This window comes from Sinocyclocheilus anshuiensis, unplaced genomic scaffold (genome assembly GCF_001515605.1).
Source record: "Sinocyclocheilus anshuiensis isolate Anshui unplaced genomic scaffold, SAMN03320099.WGS_v1.1 scaffold278, whole genome shotgun sequence".
Taxonomy (NCBI): domain Eukaryota; kingdom Metazoa; phylum Chordata; class Actinopteri; order Cypriniformes; family Cyprinidae; genus Sinocyclocheilus; species Sinocyclocheilus anshuiensis.
In genome coordinates, this window is record NW_015546072.1 from 1,069,594 (window position 1) to 1,090,850 (window position 21,257).

The window sequence follows — 21,257 nt, forward strand, 5'->3', positions numbered from 1 at the left end:
AGAAATGAACTTTCTTGATAAAAGCATATGTGCACCTTTATGAGGTACACTTAGATAACACAAACTCTGTTTGATAGGTTTCAGTGGCCAAGGCATTACAGAACGAAAATCAGGGAAAGTCCTATCACTCAAGTCCATCCACAGACGGAATTATTTTGGAGAGACAAAGCTGCATTTAGCTGTGATGAAGGGAGACATTCAAGACGTCAAAGACTTGATCGCACTGGGTGCTTCTGTTAATATACGGGATTATGCAGGTATGGCATGTTGGAGGATATCATAAAACATAAAATTGTTCATTACCACTATTGCATTTTATTAGAGGACACTGCATATTTCACACTTTTATTCAAATCATCCCACAAGCACTCATTTGGCTCCCTAGTTATAGACCAATGGTTGAAGTTAGCACACATGTCCACCTGATGGCATTGTGGATCAACACTTCTGAACTTAAAGGTCTATTCAATTTAAGGGTGGACTCCACTCCATGAGGCAGTGCAGAGAAACAAGTATGACATGACAGAAAGTTTACTTGAAGCTGGAGCCGAAGTAAACTGCAGAGCAGATAATGGAATTACACCTTTACATGATGCCATTCGGTATCAGTATTACAAGGTGTGTAAATTGCATACAGTGGTGCTCAGATGTACCTTCAATGAACACTAGTTATATAAAACACTATACACAGACTGTGATAGTTATTATATTGAATACTTATGCTTACAGATTGTAGATCTACTTCTGAAGTATGATGCTGATCCATTATCAAAGTGTGACAGAGGGATGACTCCTATGGACATGACCACAGAAAGATCTATGTACATACTGGTGGAGAAATATCTGCAGAAGACTAAAAGTGATCCAGGTCTAAACATCTTGACATACACAAAACAAATTTAATATACAGGGGTTGGACAAAATAATGTGAACGCCTGGGAAATAGGCAATATTTCTTAATTAGGTGTTTTACCACTGTTTGCCTTGAACATTTCGTTTTTGGCCGCTAGGCTTCTTTGCTGATGAAGTCTTTCCATGCTTTGTGTACACAGTCATAATAATAAAGAATGTTGTACTTAAAAACAATTTGTCTGTTAAGGTAACAGATGCTTATGTTAAATGGGCTCCCATGATTTGTCCTTTTTTTGGAAGTCTGACAGAGCCATTTCCCGGAGCATTTGTAATAACCACTGCTGAACACAACTTATACAACACTGATACACAAACTAGAGAATATAGACAATGAAAATAACCCTATCATAATGGGTGTTCACGTTATTTTATCCAACCCGTATATATTTATATGTGTTCATATATATATACTGTATATCATATCTCCTAGAATACAAAACATTAAATATAAATAGTAAAAATTGGTTTGTTTCACTGTATTTGTAAATAGATAAAAATACACCCAGCACCACTGATTCTGCAGTTAATCCAAGTATGAGCCAAAAAAACATGCAGAACTCCATCAAAGTAAGTCAAAGATGTATCATTGGATAAAAGATCTGCTGTCACTGACTGTGGCATCATTACATGATCTGATTACTGATCAGTTACTTTTGTTTCATTTAACTTTGAGGACACAAGAACTCCTCTTGAGAAATCAACAGGAACTGCTGATACAAGTGAGCATGAAAGCAGCCCTCAGTCTGGTGAAGCTGAACCCATTCCTGGTCCAAGCAGTGGACAACCAAGCTGTGATCCTTCCATTCAGGCCTCTCTCCAAGGTTCTCCTCTACACTAGTCAAGGGTTGTGGGAACTAGATATGGCTCATGCAATATTTAATAACAGTAAATGTGTACCCCTCGACAATCTAGTCACTGTAATGAACACACACATTTACCCGATAGTAAAATACACATTCGTTAAAATTCAATTGATGTCGTATTGATCAAAGATATGGTCAGGTTAAGTTAGCCAGCTTAAGTTAGAACTCTCTAAATAATTAGTTCTTTAGAGGGTATTAAGTGTAAAATTCACCCTCATGGAGTAAGGCTAATTATTTTGAATGGGAAGGCTAATGGAATTTTCTCATGTAATGTAAAATCACATCTTATTTTAAAAGTTTATTTTGATTGGGAGCTAAATCCACAATAATTGCTAACAAAAGGAAAGTAGCTTTTTTGCTACTAAGTGACAATATCCACCTCAGCATCTCTTATATTCAGTAGGAAGTGTTAAAATGGCACATTAGCAAGCAATACAGCTATCAAATTGAGTCATGTTTTGCCCACAACTTTATTTGCTAAAATTAGTCCCTTATGTGCTTGGTCCTCATACCACGTATGAGAAAAGAAAATAAAACAGATGAATAAATGCACATTCATTTTAAATCCACAATAATTGCTAACAAAAGGAAAGTAGCTTTTTTGCACCAAGTAAGTGACAATATCCACCTCAGCATCTCTTATATTCAGTAGGAAGTGTTAAAATGGCACATTAGCAAGCAATACAGCTATCAAATTGAGTCATGTTTTGCCCACAACTTTATTTGCTAAAATTAGTCCCTTATGTGCTTGGTCCTCATACCACGTATGAGAAAAGAAAATAAAACAGATGAATAAATGCACATTCATTTTGAAGCATGCTGCACATGCAGACTATATTATACTGTTTCTTACAGTAATTGCACTGTGCAACTTTGTGGAGGCACATCATTATCAGTATTTATAATTTAAAAGTTAATGATTTTTTTTTAGCATTTTGGCTTTTATTAGATAGCACGTCTAATGTGAGGCTCAGTTGTGAATTAGGGTGTTGTGTGTCCTCATTTCCCAGTGGAACCATCACCTCAGACTAGCACCGATAGGGCCTTTCGCACCGCGGGAACCTTTTCATAGTACCAGAACTAATTGTGGAGCTACCCACTTTTTGGCGTTTTCGCACCGCCGGAACTGGGTGTGATTTTAGTACCGGACTGCCTTTTTCGAGAACCAAATTAGCTCCTACTCCGGAGCAGGGTCTAACCAGCACAATCAATCGCTTTACGTATACGTCGACTTTCCATGTTTGTCCATTATTGTGAAACCCGCGAGACACAACAAAAACACAGCTCCGATCACAGCGTCCTCCATCCTCCTGTTGTTAATGTTGTTCTTCTTTGTTTCTGTTGTTGAACGCCGCGCACAAATGACGTCGCTGTCGACCGGTTCCTAGTACACACTGTCGGTGCGAATGCAACCCTTTAAATGGTACTGGGAAATAGTTCGTGCAAAATCGTCACAGTACTTTAGTACTGTCCATTTAGTTCTGGAACTAAAGCGTTGCGGCCTTGTACTGTGGCCTGTGAGGAACCAAGAGCAGGACTTCTGTAGCAAGGGTCCCTCACTGGTTCAAGATCAGGAGAGCGAGGGATCAGACACCTCAAGCTGCCTAGACAGTGATGTTACAGTGGATTATATCTAAGATTATTCACCAGAACATTGGACTCTGTTTGCTACTCAAGATTTTTCTGGTTCCTAGAGCAATAGGGATGTTTCAGCAGATTGTCAAATATCTGATAAGTTCATTCAGTTGAATATTGGGTTATTTTATGTAACTTAGTACTCTTTTTTTGTTATTTTACATCATTTGAGATGCATACTATCTGATACAAATACAAAATATACTATAAAATGTATACATCTGGTATATGTTCAAAATATTGGTATTTTTTTACATTAATTACATTTGTTTGGTTATGTGAAGTAAGCAGTGTTATATGTAATTTAAATTTCATAATAGTAAATCTACTAATTTGCCTTTTTAAGATTTTAATGTATGACACAATGTGGTTGTTCCTTTGAGTTTCCAGAATAAAGAAATTAGATTTAAACAGTTGTCTCATGAAAAACATTTTCTTTGTAACCAAAATACAACATTGAGGGTGACAAATATTTTTTGCCTTTAGTTTTCATTCTATCTTTATTTGTTTCTATTTATTATTCTTAGGGGAGGTTGGAGAAACTCTGATGAATGATGGCAGTTCAGTATCTGAGAAGACAAGCTCACATTCTTTCCATGACCATAGCTATGCAGTGAGTGGTTTCCTTTACACCAAATAATGTCTGTCATGTGCATTGTATCCAAACCTGCTCAGCATTTTTATTTCACCGATTATTTCAGATTACTGATCTGTCAATTCAGAGCAGAAGTGAAGATTCATATAAAGTTCCCTCAGTGAGAAAGAGGATATTAGAGGGCTGTCAACACAATTATGGGGCTGATATAAGGGATGATAATGCCTCTGCTATGGCTAAGAAAAGGCTCAAAAGAACAAAACATGACATTCAAAATGAAAAAGATTTTTTGGAATACTTGCTCAACTTTGATACGAACCATGTCTTTGTTGATACTGAGAGTAAAAAAGAAGTAGATGGCCCCTTACTTCAACAGAATGAAGATGCAAGAAAAGAACAACAGTCAGCTCTTGATGTTTACCAAAAGATTCCATCTGAAACGGTGTGCTGTTCTGACACCAACAACAACAGCAGTCAAGAATGCAGCAATTCTTCACTGTCCCCTCATTTAAATGAACTAATTGACTCATGTTTACAAGGGACATTCAAGGGAGACATTAATGTACATCCATCTGGAGCAATGGCTAAATCACTGTTACAGAGGGAGAAACTGTTTGACTCAGGCAGCCCTGGTTCACTGTCTTTGCTTATGGCCATAATCCATAATCAAGGATTAACCTGCAGTCCAGAGGATTCAGAGAAAGATGAACCATTAGAGGAATTAGACACAGCCAACAAACAACTGCCAGATACTAAAACATCAGAAGACCCACTTATAGCCCAGTCATTGTATTGTGAGCTCCAACAACTACAGGGAACTTTGCCATCAGCCAGCCCTGCCATTGAGTCTCTCCATGTGGATAGTATCACTGGCTGTTCAGAAACCTGTATAAATACACCACATAATGACTTGACACAAATCAGCATTCAAGAACTGCAATCTCCTAAAACACTGCCCCTAAAGAAGCCTGTAAATCAGGACGAAGAAACAGACATGATCACCATTCAAAACCAGCAGGAGGTGGTAGAGATAATAGAGACAGCACTGAGCACTAATCAGACCAAAATGAGTAAGAGCTACAGTGAAGATGATGGTGTGGAATGGGAAAAGCTGGAATGTGACACATTGATTTTAAATGTGACAGATCTCATTGGTGAACCTGAAGCAGAAGCACATTCTTCTTGCAGGGGGGTAGTTAATGAGCCAGTGAGTGACATTCTCAAAGACCATGCCAGTACATGTCCTGTTTCACCCACTTTTTTCTGTGCCAGAGTAGATGTTGAACAGCTTGAAAATTCTCACGTGGCTGATTGCATTGTTGTCGAGAATCATATAGTTAAAGATTCAGCAGATTCTGACTGCACTGTTGTGGAATGGTCCAATGCTGCTGACATTCAGGATGTGGCCATCACATCAATTCAGCATGAACTCTTTAGTTCTGAAGAAAGGCATAGTGAAAAGGAAGCAGAGAACACAGAGGGTACACCTGACACAGTGGCTTCAGAGAGTGTTTTGAGGCTGTTTTTACCTGAAAATTTGTGTACACAACCTTCACTGGATAACAATGAAGAAACAGCACATTTAAAACATGATCCACAAATAGCTCTGGAAACCAAAAGGCTCCTAAACACAGGTGAACTGAAAAGTCAGAAAAAGAAATCGAAACAGAAGAAAAGGCCACTTAGACAAGGACGAAATTTTGCAGATGGATTGGATACAGGTGATTCCTTGGGGTCAATCATAAATATTACCATCACTATTTAGGACGTTAATTTTTTATATTGTCCTTTCTCAACAGGATCAAAGAAAGTTTTTACAATTACTCAGAAAAGTCTTCACAAAAGAAATAGTGTAGGCGAGACTCAGCTTCACCGGGCGTGCATCAGAGGAGACCTGCAAATGGTCAAATTCTTGATAGAAGCTGGAAGCAATGTTAATGTATCAGATAATGCAGGTGGGAAAATCCTTGCCTTGGTATGTGTACATTATTTCCTTTGATCTATTTAATGCTTTCATGATGTCTTGGGTGGACAGGATGGACCGCCCTTCATGAGGCCTGTTCCAGAGGTTTTGTAGATGTGGCAGAGCAGCTCTTGGAAGCAGGGGCCGATGTCACCAGCAGAGGGCTAAATGGATGTAACCCGCTGCATGATGCTGTTTTATCGAGCTCATATGAGGTTGCTTCTGTATTTCTGTTATGATCTGTCCCAATTCTAAATGCCAGATTCCATCACTTGTTAGTGTACTGGTTAAAAGGTCATTAACCCAAAACATTTAAATTTAAATAAGTATTTACTCAACTACATGTCATTACACACGTTTCCATACAAAAAAAATATAGTGATCAGAGGCTGTCAATCTCCAAAAAGGACAAAAAATACCATAAATGTAGCTCAAGCAACTCATGCACTCTATTCTTTTGATGCTAGACTACTTGTGCTATAGCAAGAATATAGAGCTAAAGCTCTATTATTTCAGTTTGAATGGAAAACAAGTGTAAGAGCAGAGTAATATTTCTATAGGTTTCAATCTGATTTCACCAGCTTATTCACACTAACACTCTACTCAAATGTAAATGCACTTTCAAAAGCAGTTAAAGTTCTGATCTTGATGTTTTATGCATAGATTGCGAGGCTTCTCCTTCAGTATGGCTCAAGCCCTCATGACAAGAATATCCTGGGACATAATGCGGTAGACCTCGCAGCACATGAAAGCATCAAAGGGCTGCTTTTGACATTTAAAGGACCTTTTCGTAAACCTGCCTGGACAACTGACACTTCCAAACAGGGATCCCAGCTTTTGGCTGCAGAGCAGATGCAGCCAGGTAAAAAAAGTCTGCATGGAAAACCTTGAAAAACAGTAAAAAAATTCTCTCATCATTTACTCACCCTCATCTTATTCCAAACCTGTATGACTTTCTTTCTTTAGTACAACACAAAAAGTGTGTGTGTGTACTTTATGCTACATTGAGGGGACCAAATGTCCCCACAAGGATAGTAAAACCTGAAAATTTTGACAATGTGGGGACTGGTCTGCGGTCCCCATGAGGCATTTTCCTTGCGAAAAAAAATTGTAAAAATAGTAAATGATGTTTATCTGAAAGTGTAACAATGCAAACAGGTTTTCTGTAAGGGGTAGGTTTAGGGTTAGGGGATAGAAAATATCACTTGAGCAGGAACAAGGATCGATTTGAGTGGCAATAGCAAATTGAACTGCCATATTAGAGATGGAATCATTCAACATGGGGATGATAATTTAGAAATGACACTCAAGGTAGGCTAATTTATAAACAATTTGTCAGATGCTGATCAAGACAAGTTAGCTTGCTGTTTTTCATAAGGTTTTTAAAGCTCTGATTATTACATTTTAGGGTTGTACCTACGAGGCCTATCTTTTGGAAAATGGATCTATCAGTGATGCCAGTGGCAGAGTCTTCCTCCTCCCAGAACAATGTTTTGAATCAGTCCTGGAGAGTCAGTCCTCAGGTCCTGGCACCTCTGATTTTGCCTTTAAAAAGGTACAAGACAACTTTGTGGAATGTTAAGCTGTTATCTGCTGTTAATTCTGATGCATGGCTAAAACTGTAAAGTAATCATGAGACAAAAATACTGACATGTGAGTTCAGTAGTGACATTGAAACTACTTTTTTTTTTTAAACATTCTTATCCTGGCAGGTTATGTATCAATCCAAGTCAAGTTGTTTAAATACAGAGAAAACACCTCTGGGATCAGTACATCCCCATTCCTGCACATTCAACAACAGTCCATCAAAACCTGCTATAAAAGGTTTGTCAACTCGATAACTAGATATAGGACCAACCTTACTACTCCTAGTTCCCTAATGGTATGACAAATTTGATAAGGACTTAAGATCAGCTTTTCAGTTTCGTAAATCCCAATCTTTTGTAAAAGCAGATTACCCATGACACTTAAACAGAATGTTACAAAAGCAACTATCAGCAGAATCTGTGACATGCTTTCTGTTGTGTTGAAATCTGCTTACAATGAAAGCATGCAAGGTGTCCTTGGTTTGTACTGAAAAGAACAAATGGAGGTTATGTTGCATGGTAATCGACTGCATATGCCACAGACGTTTTCTAAACTTGAAATAGCTTTTGAAATAACTGTCTAGTTAATACTATTTCGTTTAATAATTCATTCATTTATTCGTTTTGTTCAATAGAGCCGTCCAAAAATGACGTTTTCATGAACATCAGATCAATTCGCTTGGTCAGCGATGAGGAGTTTTTTCCAAGCCACGTGATGAACAGATACTGGGATTTCTTCGCCCAGAGTGAGGAGTGGACCTTTGAAACTTAAGAAAATTGCTCATGTTGCGCAAAAGTGCCTGTTAGAGCATAAATGAAAAAAAACCGTTTCAGTGTTAAAACCTTTAATGTTAGTTGTGATATATTCTCATTGTTGGTTTGAAAGTACGAATAACCTATATTAAAAACGTTTTTGTACATCTACGTTTCTTTTGTAAAGAGGATGGTCTTGATATTAAAATGTAAGTCAACACATGACCCGTTCCATTTATTTATTTTACCTAAGTAATAACCGGTATGGATCCCATCAGCGCGTTTCTAGATGAGTTTGTGTGTTTGAACACTCGCCTGTGATGCTAGGAAACGATAGAAACTTGAAGATAACGAGGTTTAATTGCAAAGCCCGAGTACGAGTGAGCGGATAGGACTTTCCCGGCGGTCACGCCTTATACTGCTGCTCTCGAGTCAGACTGCACAAAGTGAAGTCAGCAGTCCAAGAACTTGGTCATCTTGAGCGGACTGACGGTACGACTCCACGCAATCTTAAAAGCAGATGTAAGTATCTTGAACTCGACAGATTATTTAGAGATAGGCAGGACATTAATTAGTATCTCCATCGCATATGTGTTACGGAAAGCAAAAATCTGTTGTATAGTTACTCTTTTCTTAATTATATACTACGTCGTTCATACATTATTTGAATAAAGTTTCGAACCTATAATAACAAGTAAACTATTTTCTTTGGTTTCGGCCGAGTGATGGAGTTTTTCTAGTACTGTACGCTATCTTTGTTTAATCTCTTCAAACCGTGCGGCAACTTCAGCAGTATTACCTAATCAATTCCTTTCGGAACCGAAGGTTTTACATCTGTTATTCTTCATCTGTCACACAGACATATGTTGTAATTTTGAGAAACATTTGATGGCAGTGACACAAAACAAAAGACAAGGTAGGCAAGTCCACTTGAGTCATGATACGATACAACCATGCAGTTTCCTGGCTGAATAGTTTTGTCAGAGGATTTGAGTTATTATGTCAGCCTTATTTATAACACCCGTTTTACTTTGCCAACAGAATGAAAAGAAGATGTGCTGTCTTACACTGGTTAAGATGCAAGTTCTATGTGTTTGTTGTGTCATTGTTTGTCGTGCTGAAGCTAGTATACGTCAAGATTTCAATGGACAACAGTATTTACATCGAGCCCTATGGAGCTACACATAGATCACTCAGAGCTCAGCCTCTGAATGGTATTAACTGCACAGCCATTTATGAACTGGAACCGGTGGAAATTGGCAAGTCATTGGAGTTAAGACGCAAAAACATTGTGGAAGTCGATGATGGGAGTATTGTTTCTTTCACTGCAGACTGCAAAAACTACATGGAACAAAGGGGTTATAATGAGGTCATTGTAACAGATGAGGAATGCAGCTTTCCAATTGCATACTCTTTAGTGGTGCACAAGAACAGCGCTATGGTGGAAAGGATTCTTCGAGCCATCTACACACCTCACAATATTTACTGCATTCATTATGACCAAAAGTCCTCAAAAAAATTTATTGCAGCAATGAAGAACTTGGAAAAATGTTTTCCAAATGTCTTCATAGCCTCTAAAATTGAGTCCGTTCAGTATGCACATATTACCAGACTTAATGCAGATCTCAACTGCCTTTCAGATCTTTTGAGTTCAGAGGTCAAATGGAAGTATGTTATCAATTTGTGTGGCCAAGACTTTCCGCTCAAGTCTAATTATGAGCTGGTAACTGAGCTCAGTAAACTGAACGGTGCAAACATGCTCGAATCAAGCAGGCCCAGCGAAATGAAAAAAAAGCGATTTCAGTTTCGGTATGAACTGAAAGACGTGTCATATGAATACCATAAAATGCCAGTTAAGACAGACATTGCTAAAGACCCACCACCGCATGACATTGAGATGTTTGTTGGAAGTGCTTACTTTGCCTTGACACGTGATTTTGTGTCATATATTATGACCAATCAACTGGCAAAGGATTTTCTGCAGTGGACAGCTGACACATATTCTCCTGATGAGCACTTTTGGGCAACGATGGCCAGAGTGCCTGGAGTTCCTGGAGAGATCGAGAGAGCTGAGCCTGATGTTACAGACCTGAAGAGTAGGACACGTTTGGTTAAATGGAACTATCTTGAAGGCCGTTTGTATCCACAGTGCACCGGCACACACAGACGCAGTGTCTGCATCTATGGTGCAGCGGAGCTCCGGTGGCTTCTGGAGGACGGCCACTGGTTTGCAAACAAGTTTGATCCCAAAGTTGACCCTGTCATTATTAAATGTCTTGAAGAGAAACTTGAGGAGAAGCAGCATCAACAATGCCTGAAAAGAGTGTCTTAAAAAGAAGGCCTTACTTTTTGGGCCGTGCTTTGGTGTAAATATGTACGTTTGCTGCTGCACTTATGTTCGTTCAAAGCACCAGCTGACTGAAAAGTTAGCTGTATTTCCAAGCCATTTAAATTTCAACATGTTGCCATCCTCTATATGCTAGGTCAGTATGTTAATGAGTTTGCCTTTCAGCTTCTGCTTTATAACTTGACCAAAGATGTATTCATAGGTGCTTAAGCTATGACATATTTATATATTTAAATGTATTTAAACCAATCCTGTGAGATGCATGTAGACCATCTTTTTCATTCTATTTGTTACTGAATCAGTCTGTGTGGGAACTTTCTTAGGGCTTCAGCTGTGAGGGTCAGCTGAAATGACTAAATTTGTCATTTTTAAATAGTCATCTTAAAACAATGCCTGTATCAATGCCAGGGTTATGCTGTGTCATTTTAAAATTATTTATATAATAACGACAATCTCCACTGTACATTCAATATTGACTGTTTCAAATAAAGCTATTTAGCTGTAGTACTTGAGTCTTTCTCCTTCTCTTATTGGAACAGTGAAACAGTCACACCTGTGTACTCAAAAGTCACAGTATATTTGCTGTTTGTCAGTGATGTAAATATTAAACAATAGTTTCTTACGGTCTTCAAATTTCATTGGCTAAGTGGTTTTCCATAGGTGTTGATAGAAGCTAAAACATAAAATACTACTTATACTGCTGTAGATTTATACACGTTCCAGACAGACTGTCAGTGTGGTTTTTTTAGTCGTTTTCTGCAGGCTACATTGTTAAGCCATTAGGTTCATTCAGTAATGAAGCAAGTTGTTGAATCATTCACTCAGAGGATTTGTTCAAAAATGCTGTTTCATTCAGGAATGCCACTATTGCATGCAACACAGGAGATGAGTAACAGTTAATTACACTGTGGTTAGTTTTTAACTGTTTTGGTTGGTGGCGTGAAATAGACAGAGTAACTGGCAATATTGTGTTTAAAATAGTAAGTAGCTTGATATTTACTTGTTAATTGAACTGTTGTACAAACAGTTTCACATTTAAATTCGTGCTGTTGGACTTTATATTAAAACAAGACTCTTGCTTGTGCGATGCAACATCATCTTTAAATATTTATAGTTAAAGTAGGCTTATGAAATTACTTCATTTACTTTGCGCTGCTTACGTCACTAAATTAAACTGGATATCTGCATTACCTTCAAAGCCCTCATTTAACTTTAACCCTAAAGCTATCTTTTTATTAATATTATTTTAATGTTTGCAGTAAGATGGCATTAAAATGTATGCTTTGTTGAATCCACAGTCTGTCAACTGAGATAAAGTTGGGCAAACTCATAGCAGTCTTTAAAGTGGAGATGCAAGACCAATAAGAAAGCCTTCATTTCTTGGCTCAACAAGTCAATGGCTGAACAAAAGCACCTAAACTTTCACTGCAACAAGACACTCAAGCGTACACACCGAGTGAATTCCCAAAAGCCACTTTTTATAACTGATATGTCCCTTGAGACATTTTAAAAACAGCCATTTTTAAAGTTTGCTTGTGAAAGACAAACATTTCACTATGTTGGAAACTGAATTATGAAGTTTGATTCTAAATGTTCATTTTTATTTTAAGCCAAGTAGTTAGTGCCAATGTCCTGAGTTTGCCCTGTGTCAGTCTGTCTCTGTTCGTTACCAGAGTGCTGGAAACAGAGATCTCGAACCTACTTTTCTGAAAGGGTTTCACTCTAAAGACGTAATTGTACAGCATGTTTGACCACTGAGGTATCCAGCAGGGCTCAGTTTTCTTAATCTAAATGCAGTTTGACCAGCACATGCAGCTCCGTCGTAGTGTTGACAGTGTAAGTTAACGCAGCCTGGAATGTAGACGCCTGCCATTAAAACCTCCTTGGCCCTCTTAGTTTTTCTTATGTCTCAGACTCCCCATTGATGCACTTAGTACAGAGAGCCCTCTGTGTAAGTTTTATTTACTTAATATCTATTACTGCTCTGTGATCAACAGTTTGAATACGACTAACCAGTTCATGGATCATGTGCAGTACAGAAAAATGACATGTACATCTACTTTACAAAAAGCCTGCCACATCCTCGGTGCGAACAGAAGCAGGGAACAGCCAAAGTCACAACATGTTTCCTGAAAGGCCGATATGAGGAAGTCTCTTCCAACAGATAATACATTCCTCTATGGTTTAAGAGAGGAATGAATAACAGTAAGTATGCGCTAAACTGGTTCAAAACAGGAAACAGACAGCAGTGTCTCAGAATTGGCCTGTTCCCCAGAGATGGAAGTTTTGCAAATGCTATTAGGCTGAAATGACGCCCTCACCACATCTGCTTGTCAACAAGCAAATCTGCTTTGAACACTGTTAACCTATTGAAACATTGTATTTCCAGTCATGGTTTGTACTTTTAGTTCTGCCATGGCATGACTAAAACACATATACACTGAACAAGCATATAATGAACTTTCATATAGGAAAAGATCTTATCTGTGTGGTTTTGTGGATTCACTGTGAAAGCAAAACGTCATTGGTATGGTAACATTTGTAGTCAAACTGCAACATATAGTATTTATAGAAGGACATTGTAACTGAACAGCGGTTGTCGTTTATTAAGAAAACAAGATAGTTTGTAAAGCTGCAGGCCCTGTATTTTTCTGCATTTGAAACATTCAGAAAACTCAGAAACTACTTCCACATTTCTATATATACAGAACTTAATGAAATATGGGTGGTTTGTGTTTGAGTCTGAATGTGTGTAAATGTTGCTTGTTTGTCTAAGGCTGCAGTACGCCACATGTGCAGTCAGAGTTGACAAATTTGAAAGGAAATCACCAATTTTTTAACGTTCTATGACTGAATCCAATCAGATTACATCAGACCTTTTTGATTTTGAGATGATTTTATTACACATACTGTTTTCATTTGTCACACGTCTCCCAGCAGTTTAATGTATGATAACCAGTTTTTCTCTGTAACTGTTGACAAAGTCGGCAAGTGTATGATGTTTGGTGTTTTACAATGTGTTTAGATTTTAAAGTTTTTTAGTGTACAGTATACCAGCCCTAAGGCATTTTTAGTGTGAATCCCCAAGATTGATTAGGGATGGTTTGTACATCTAAATCTAAAATACCTATGTGCATTTAGATTATGTGTTCAGGTTTATTCAAATATATGGCAAGGGTGAACAAAAATAACACGGTTTCTTGAACCATTATCACACAGGCCGAGTAAACCTCACCCATTTCCTTTCCATGACATGGCAGTTTAACTAGCTGCAACGTTTCCACTCTCAAAAGCATTTACGTCACCACAGAGTAAATATCATTAGCCTTTGTGGATAATACCGTGGATAAAAAGACCACGTTGAAGGCCTGCGCTGAAGTGTAGCTCAGTTACAGTTTTATTAATAAAGTTGCTCAAAGACTTTAGAACCTAAGGTTAGGAAAGTCCAAAATGAGGGGTCATCTATTGTACTGACGTGCAGGCCACACCTCTGTGTTATTTATGCTAGTGCTATTTAAGGATGTGACATTATTAGCACAACCTTGTGTAGGTGTCCCCTCTGCCAGAAAGAAACTAGTGTGAAATCTAATTTACACTGACTGCTGTACGCTGCCTTTGGTAGCCTCCTAAAGTTCCACAAAACAATCTTTACTTCAATATATAGGAGTTTTTAAGAAAATTTTTTAGTGTCTGGCAGCAAAGAGTGGGCTGCTAAATAAAAAAGTTCATGTTGGTCAGTTCATATCTTATATTCAGCCTTTTTAATGTGCTTAAATACACTAGGCACTCTGTTACATTCACTTTAATGTTAATTTTCAGTCAAAGCTCTGACTAAAACAATAATTGGTCTTTTTAAATTGTCATGTAAACGGTTTGGTCTCGTACCACACAAGCTTTTGTGAAGAACAGATAATGCGATTGCAGCTTGGCTTTGTCCACAATGTAAACACATTCATTAGACTACAATTGGTCTTGCCCTCTCTAAAATCAAAAGTGACGCACAATGTGCATTGACTATTGCGTGTTTTATACCAGAGTATTGACAAAATCAATAAACTTGAAAGACCTGTAGAAACAAACAGTTTCCATGAACAAGAAGTCTGCTCTTTGACCGACTCTGAACACTGTTGTCATAACCATAATCACATCTTTAATCATGCCCATTGTGGACTTGGTGATGGAGGTCCCGGGGTCTATGACAGATGAGCAGAGCCATGCTGACCGCAAAAGCTAGCAAGACAAGCCCCGTCACTCAGCATCGTGCCCGGAGTCAGCCAGGCGAACCGACCAAACTGCAACAAAGAGCCTTTTTATTCTTCTTTCCTGTTCGCAGCACTCGCCAGCCCTCCAGGCTAAGCTTGTGTGCCCCAAGGACATGGCAAAAAAAAGCAGAAATCAGCTCTTCAGAGTCATCAAAATCCAAGTATTCCACTTGGCAGTCCTCAGTTTTTACCAGCAAATACGCTACCAGACTAGCGTCTAGATGTTGAGCAGGTCCTTGTTGTAATATTCAGCCTGGTGTAGCAATATGTTAGAGAGAATTAAAATGTCTAAAAGTAAGCTTGAGTAAATATTGATATGCATTAGATGTACCTGCATTATGAGTCCATGACGTCTTCATTAGGCCAAAGCTGGGAGTGTATTAACAGTGACTCTGGAAATTCAAGTGTTACTAGCATTGTTCAAACATTTTATGCAAGTCAAAATATGTTAAACCCTATACAGATTTACTTAAGTAAGCTTGCGTAAATATTGGAGGATGGGAGGAATGCCGGCAATGATGTAGTTTCCTGACATCCAGACTGAACAGCGTTTTCTCAACATGTTTCAGTGTTGTTGTTGCTCAGCAATGGCATGGACGTGATGTTGTCTGGGGGTTTGGCAAAAGGAGAGTGGGACTGTGGGCAGTACTCGGGGTGGTGACTGAAGGCAGTGACTGCGTAGTTCTGACGTCACCTTTTACGGTAGTCACAACGGTTCATGAAAAATCACCGCTACTTTATGCAGGCTGTGTGCATTTTACTGTGGACTGACTGTTTTGAAACTTATATGGTAGTATGCAAATTCATTCTCTCTTCATTCTTTCGCTTTTCGCCAGGAATATAGCCGTTTCCCCCATAACTGCAGAAAACAAACAGTGCAGCACCTGACTTTGAAACTTGCAGCGCTCATATTTAATCAATTAAATAGCCTTTTGATGTGTAAGCTATATCTCATTATACATGTAAATATACATTTATATGTATATTTAGTTTTTTTTCACCGGAGCACCACTTGAGTCTTCTCCTCCCGTTCCATTTCTACCAGTGATCCTTTCCTTCCCACGGTACACATCACTGTTGTAGGTTGCCAAGTTGGGGGGACAAAGGTGAGCGTGATTTCACCAAGTACAACATGTCCCTGAATCAACATCCTTGTTGATCCTGGAACAACATTCCAATCAACCAATCAGATTTGAGGGATAACTTTTCGGGAAATATCTGTTTTAGGCTTACGATCAGGGTTAGGTGCTTCTACACCCTTGTAAATCAGCTATCATTTCACACTGATTTTAGGAATAAATTATGGGTAGGTTTAGGTTTAGGGGTAGGGATTGGGTTAAGTCTATATTTTTGGACAGTAATGTTGATCCAGGATCAACAACAGATGTTGATTCAACAATGGGTTGAAATTTGTATGCGTCGATCGTGTGAGAAAGATGCGTTTCATACAAGATCTGGCAACTGGACAACCTTGGAATTTGTTTTCATGATTATTCATATAATGAGGTTTGGCCCATACAAATTACAAATTACGGGAGTTTTACCGGAAGCGAATGTAGCAAACATATAAAATAAGCCCAGTAGGATTTTTTTTATAGAAAGATTAAAAATACGGGAGAAATACGGGAAAATATTTAAACGGGATGATAGCGGGATAGAATGGTAAAATACGGAGAATCCCGGGAAAAACGGGAGGGTTGACAGGTATGGTTTCGGGGCGTGGAAATGTCGCCACAATAACAGACCGGTGTGTAAAACTCTCGGACGTATTTTAAAGATTCTGTGCCGCGAACTTTAAATATTTCACATATTTTTGAAAATCCAGCTCAGTTTAGTTGATCCTGATAAGCGCTCGTTGTCACAGTTGTAAACACGACGGCTTTCTTCCGTCGTGAGGGGGTTTGGCGTCTCCGCATTTTTGTTTCCAGGCGGAACGTTATAGAATGTGACACACACGTCTCCCGGAAATCCTGTATAATTCAACCAATCCGATGATGACTTCGAAACTCCTGAAGTGTTTCCAATTTTGTGTGCCATATGCATCAGACGTTTAGCCAAGGTTCCATGGGCGTGACGTCTGAGGCTGAGACTAATTTTGACCCATACAATGTATTTTTGGCTATTGCTACAAACTGGTATTTTGTGGTCCAGGGTCACATATCTCCTTTTGAATTGGACTTTGAGCTTTGTAACTTTGCAGATCTTTTTTATGCTCAAACAGCAACATTACAGATTAACTAAAGTTGAAAAAGTGAAAAAGCATAATAGGACCCCTTTAAAATTCAAGCGTTGCCAGTATTGTTCAAACATTTTTATGTTAAACATAAATAGAATTAATTAAGTAAGCTTGAGTAGCCTACATATTCATACGCATTAGATTTTATAACATAGGTAGGCTATGCAGTCAATGACGTCTTCATTTGGTGAAATTTGGGAGCGTATCATCTGTGAATCTGGAAATTCAAGTGTTACCAGTAGGGCTGTTCAAAGATTTATTTATGCAAGCCATTCTTGTATGGAACGCGGATACTGTCTTTTGGATATGCCCAGAAAGTAGCCAGTCTAACCAACATAATATCTCTCATGTCCTATTATTTTGTCTGACATCAAACCAGACCAGAATGCAGTCCAACTCGCCTCACGGTTTTTGCCAAACCTGTTTGCATTAAAGAGAATCCCATCAGTTGTCTTATGAGATTGTATGGCTGAATTCAACTAACACTAAGTCCACTGAAAGTACCTTATTAAAAATGCTATGCTGACAGCTAACTGAAACAATGAAGACTGGCTTGTCAACTTTTTGTTTGTGCCCCTTTTTCTTTGAAACTTCAGGAAATGCCTATTCTCAATTTGAAATATACACAATGTGATGTCCTCCGTGAATTTTTCCACAGTTCTTGATCAAAACTGTACAGATTCTTGAAATTCCTGCGATGGACACACTAGAAGCCCCTCACAGTTATTGCGGCATTACAGCTTGTGTGGGTCTATTGTTTGAGCAATTCCAATAAGCTTCAAAGAAATGTGCCCTATCATGATCAACATGAGGGCACTAATGTAACCTAACACCTAACTCTCCGTCTTAGCCACACAAAGATACAATTGTTGATGCAGCGGATCATTTTCTGGCTTCCCGTAATGGCTTCCTCTGCATTCTATAGGGTGGGCGTGCAGGTGGCGGAGTAATTAAGGAATATTGCAAGGTGGGCTTATCAATAAATTAAAACGAGGGGGCAGAGTTTCTTTCAATTATTGATATGAAGTCTTATGTATCCTCACTCTTCTTCTGCCCAGGTGGTTACAGGTCACTGACTCCACAGAGGGTGATAGTCAGTGGGGGAGAAGAACAGGCAGATAACCTGCAGTGTGAGGGCCACCGCGGCTTCCTGCACTCCTCGGTTAGTTATGAGAAGTGTATAAAGAGAGAAAGGGGAGGTAATGGAGAGGAAATAGGTGAATGAAGACATTAAAGGAGGGTGGGGTTGAATAAATAAGCATTTACACTCCCATGTTCAGATGTTTTGCTTTGATCCAAGTATAGTCCAATCATGGTTTTGCTGAATATAAGGCATCTATGATCTCAGCACAAGAGTAATTTCTCATAAGTGTCAGGTTGGGTCATTTTTAAATACGTTTACAATAAATTTACACAAAATTCATAACTGAGGCCTGAATTCTGGGAAAGCAGTACTGTGTTGATATAATGTAAAGGAATTTTCCATATTGATTTTTCACAGGTTTTTTATATATATTTTTACCAGTATTTTGAATTAAGCATTGCCTCATGTTCAGTGTGTGTGTGTATGTATATATACAGTACTGTAAGAAAATATATGTATTTTTCTTACTGTGTGATTAAACAGTGTGAATTTCTTTTCCCCATGTTTATGTTTTAAACAGGTTCAGCAGTGGTTCATCAATCCAGTCATTTATTATAAGCATATAGGGTTCATTGGGGCTTGGGGTAATTTGTCTGTAGTGAGTGACTATAAGGTGTTCACAATTTCAAAACTAGCTAAATGGCTAAAGCTGTTAAACAACTGAACACAGACTGGCATATAACTGAAAGGCCGACTTATGGTCTCAGGACTAAGTGTAGGCTATATTTTAAAAAATGTCAGCTCGGGGCATGTTGTGAAATCTCTACTGAGGGTTTTATCATGTTTAAATCATATAAATGTATGCAATTTTTTATTACTTTTTAATTATTTGTGTATCTATTTTTTGTTGTTGTTGTTTTTTTTACACAGAAATTTCCTTTCAAACATGAATAACGCTTCCCTGACATTTTCCAGTCTGCAGGTTTAATAAGGGTAAATCAGCTGTACTTCAAACTCGTACACCGTCTAAAACGAATATCGCACGCCACCTAGTGACCATAAAAGGTACAGCGCAATAACACTATGAAATGTATAATTTCTCACAATAAATCTAAAATAGAAAGATATGTAATTTCAAGAAAAAGGATTTTGTTCACTGGTAAAATGGAATCAAGAAACAACTTTAAACATTTATAAATTACATTGATAAAATTACATAAAACATATTTTAAGTCACAAATGAAAAACTACCACAATCTTTATAATTATTTGTTAATTTATAAATAAGTTATTTGACAAAATATTTTCCATATGACAGAAACAAGATTATTATAATACAACTTATCCAAACAAACAAAATGTTATAGAGACTATTTAGACAATTTTATAGACTATTGGCAGGAAAACTGTATAGGCTATAGCTCAAAGGCTGATCTTTCATAACACATAATTTCTCTATAAAATAGACACAAATAAAACCTATAATAATAACACAATAGACCTTAATCAGAGTAATGCAATATTTAATTTTTGACAGGAATGAAAACAAGGCTGTGTGGGATAAAAGTGCATATTTTATTTATCATGATATAACAACATGCCAATTATTTAGCTAATTATCTTTTTTCCCAAAAAACTTTCAGTAAACAAACAAACAAAAAAAATCCATAAAACAATTTTGAAAGTTGTGAGTTGTAAAAATTACATTAAGGATCTGTACAAAATGTATGCAATTGTAATACAAGTACCCTCTCAGCTTTATTTTCATCTGTTTTAAATTCATTATGGAGTTTAACTTCATTGTTGACAGTTAAAGTACAGATCTATGAAATGAAGGTGGACAGCAAAGTTTAGTCTTGGACATGGTGGTTGACAAATGTTACTGTTGAAACTCTGAATTATGATGCATGCTTTGTTGTCAAATCTGAACACAGTGTTGAGGTGCCGTCATAATGAGAGTTCCAAAAGAGAGTTCCACCCATTCACTGCAATGGATGCATTGGTGACAAAGTGATGTAACATTAATTTCTCCAAATATGTTCCGATGAAGAAATAAACTCATCTACATCTTGGATGACCTGAGGGCAGAGGCGGACAAAGTACACAACTCCATTACTTAAGTGAAAGTACAGATACTGCTGGTCAAATATTACTCCATTACAAGTAAAAGTCGTAAAGACAGATTTTTACTTAAGTAAAAGTACAGAAGTACTTGCTTCTAAAAGTACTTAAGTACCAAATTTAAATTTCCTTTTTTATGTCAATGCACTGTTTTATTATTGTTGTATGTAATACTTGCAATACCTCTGAAGCAACTTACAATACATTACACCAACTGAATACACTGACTAGCTTGTAGTATCTTTGGAATAAAGAGCTTTCAGAATGTTAAAAACCTATGGGGGAAAAACAACAACAACAGAAAAATTATTATTTAACACCCCTACACCCCCACAAAAGCAGGATGGTAGTGAACACACAGCTCTGGACACATCTATGTGTAGCCATTCATCTACATTTGAACAGAGTGAGTCAGTGGACAGTGAAATTGCTGTAAATACAGACTGATAAGGAAGAAAATAAAAAATCAAACCTGTTTAAAACCCAGCAACACAACTGTAGCTGTATAACTTTACAATAGCAACACTGCTTTAACAAAAAAGCAAAACGGCAAGACTTATTTGACATCAAAACAAACATTTAAAAAATGCTGTCTAATCGCTCTCGTGGTACTTTGATGTCACACAGAACAGTCTGTGCAGTGCTGCTTCAGTCAGACACCTTTTGTGTTTTATTAGGAGATGCACAACAGTTCTTCTGTGACTTTATAGGTAATATTTTCACTTACACAATTTAGCAAAATCAGACAATATTGTGTCTAATATATACCACAATATTAACTTCTTATTATTGAATTGTTGTAAATAAATATCACACTTGGAACTGGTCAGTGCTCAAAAAATGATGGGAAATCACTTCATGTAGCCCTACAAGAGTGATTACTGATAAACTGTCTGAAAA

General features: G+C 37.8%; 2 protein-coding genes across 3 annotated transcripts; both read left to right on the forward strand.

The window, feature by feature from the left end:
• Positions 1-184: 184 nt before the first annotated feature.
• Positions 185-3,412, forward strand: LOC107699692 (ankyrin repeat domain-containing protein 12-like). The gene is made up of 7 exons (XM_016501024.1): positions 185-257; positions 476-618; positions 730-868; positions 1,403-1,479; positions 1,586-1,703; positions 2,786-2,822; positions 3,292-3,412. Exons 1-7 carry the CDS (start codon positions 185-187, stop codon positions 3,410-3,412), a joined length of 708 nt encoding a protein of 235 aa, XP_016356510.1.
• A 5,349-nt stretch (positions 3,413-8,761) lies between these two features.
• On the forward strand, positions 8,762-11,199 carry gcnt4a (glucosaminyl (N-acetyl) transferase 4a). 2 transcript variants are annotated; one of them, XR_001635490.1, is made up of 2 exons: positions 8,762-8,829; positions 9,167-9,220. XR_001635490.1 is itself a non-coding variant. In XM_016501026.1 (2 exons), the coding sequence occupies exon 2, from the start codon at positions 9,350-9,352 to the stop codon at positions 10,637-10,639; it is 1,290 nt and encodes a 429-aa protein (XP_016356512.1). In that variant the 5' UTR covers positions 8,769-8,829; position 9,349; the 3' UTR covers positions 10,640-11,199. The 2 variants fall into 2 exon arrangements, 1 of the variants encoding a protein (XP_016356512.1); XM_016501026.1 differs by lacking the exon at positions 9,167-9,220 and adding an exon at positions 9,349-11,199 and having other exon boundaries at positions 8,769-8,829.
• The last annotated feature ends 10,058 nt before the right edge of the window (positions 11,200-21,257 follow it).